Genomic DNA, 1,966 nt, shown 5'->3' with positions numbered 1-1,966 from the left:
AAAAATAATAATAATAATAATTATTATTATTATTATTATTATTATTATTTTTATTATTATCATTATCATTATTATAATTATTATTATTATTACTATAATTATAATAATAATTATAATAATAATATGAACAGTGATGAAAAGTAATATATATTTATTCATCATTTTGATTTATTTAAAATAAAATTCTAATTTAATAATTTTTTAATTAATGTGCTACATAATTTGCATATAGAAATATTATGATAAACAGCATTATAGAAGTGATAATAACATATTTTTGAATTCAGTTATTAAGTCAATTTTCATTTCCACTTTTTTTTTTCTTTTTTTGGCAATTTACTATAAATTAGATTAATCATTTTAACAACAATTAAGTACTATCATTAATATTCACAAATATTACTTCTCATTAAGCTTATAAAAATAATTCATTTAATTATATTATAATCAATTTAACTTAATTATAATACGATTAACTTAGCTAATTGAAAAAGCATTTAGCTTAAATATTTAAGCATAGCTTAATTTATCGTAATAAAATTCTCCGATTTTCATTGAACTTTTAGAAATACATTTGTCTCGTTATGTGTATTAGTAATCCCTAATTATTTCATTTTTCCAATTTTTTCTTTTTACACTCATCATCAATTAATCATTCCTCTTATAAGTAAACTATGATTGATTAAATTACCATAAGATTAACTGATTAAATTATCGTTAGATTAATTAATTGATTTGTCACAAGATTAATTGATTAAATTACCGTTGGATTAATTAATTAATTTGTCACAAGATTAACTGATTAAATTACCGTTAGATTAATTTAGCCTAATACTGCACATATAAACCTGAGCCTTTCATTACATTAAAATCATAAAATACAATATTCTTAATTAAAATAATATTTCATGTTAGGAACAAAAAACTAACACGTATCAATCCGTCATAGTAGCCAATTGCTATTCGATCATTATTACCAAAACGTGTTATTGTTGGAGCGTATAATTCGGATGAGGATAATACCTAAAAATAATTAATTAATTAGTGTGAAGAGAGAAAAAAAAACAAAGAAAACAATGATTAAAACAAAGATCTAATAGAAATTCGAAATATTACCTAAACAAAGAAAATTTATTTTATAGTACAAAAATAATGTTAATAAGTGATTAATTAATAAATAATATTCATTTTTAAACAATAAGTGATGAATTTGTTTTCCATTATTTTTGTTAATTACAAAACAAATTTATTATGAAATTCCATGATAATGAATAAATTCTAGAAAGAACTTTTCTTAAAAAACTAGAATCATCATGAATATGCTAGCTAAGTACAAGCTGGAATCGTCCTGAATATTCTAACTAGCTACAAATTGGAATCGTCCGGAATATTCTAGCTAGTTACAAACTGGAATCGTCCGGAATATTCTAACTAAGTACAAGCTAGAATTATTCTGAATATTCTAGTTAATTAAAAGCAAGAATCATCTTGAATATTCTAGGTAAGTGCAAGTTTGAATTATCCTGTAGTTAATAAATACAGTTTTGGCACGACTTAGAATCATTGTGAAGGTTCTCATTTATGAAGTAGATCTTTGTGATTAGATAGTTCAATATCAACATTTAATAGTTTGTAAATTGCAAGATAAGCACAACTAAATGATTAAGATTAGATAAATGATAATACTAACCAGTTAAAGTAAATGATTAAGATTAGATAGATGATAATATTAGCCATTTCAAGTAAATGATTTAGATTGGATAGATGATAATATTAGCCATTTGAAGTAAATGATTAAGATACATGATAATATCAGCCATTCGAAATAAATGATTAAGATTAGATAGATGACAATATTAGCCATTTGAAGTAAATGATTAAGATACATGATAATATCAGCCATTCGAAATAAATGATTAAGATTAGATAGATGACAATATTAGCCATTTGAAGTAAATGATTAAGA

At 22.0% G+C, this 1,966-nt stretch overlaps 1 protein-coding gene across 1 annotated transcript in view; it reads right to left on the bottom strand.

The window, feature by feature from the left end:
* Positions 1-906: 906 nt before the first annotated feature.
* LOAG_12879 (hypothetical protein) overlaps positions 907-1,966 on the bottom strand; it is a gene marked incomplete at both ends in the record, with an annotated part of 5,476 nt that continues 4,416 nt past the window's right edge. The window contains one exon of the mRNA XM_020448606.1: positions 907-1,023. Coding sequence (XP_020301266.1) covers positions 907-1,023 — 117 coding nt within the window. The remainder of the gene's footprint in view (positions 1,024-1,966) is intronic.

This window comes from Loa loa, assembly GCF_000183805.2.
Source record: "Loa loa unplaced genomic scaffold supercont3.638, whole genome shotgun sequence".
Classification (NCBI taxonomy): Eukaryota; Metazoa; Nematoda; class Chromadorea; order Rhabditida; family Onchocercidae; genus Loa; species Loa loa.
Note: the sequence above shows the minus strand (reverse complement) of the source record. Positions and strands in the feature narration are given on the sequence as shown.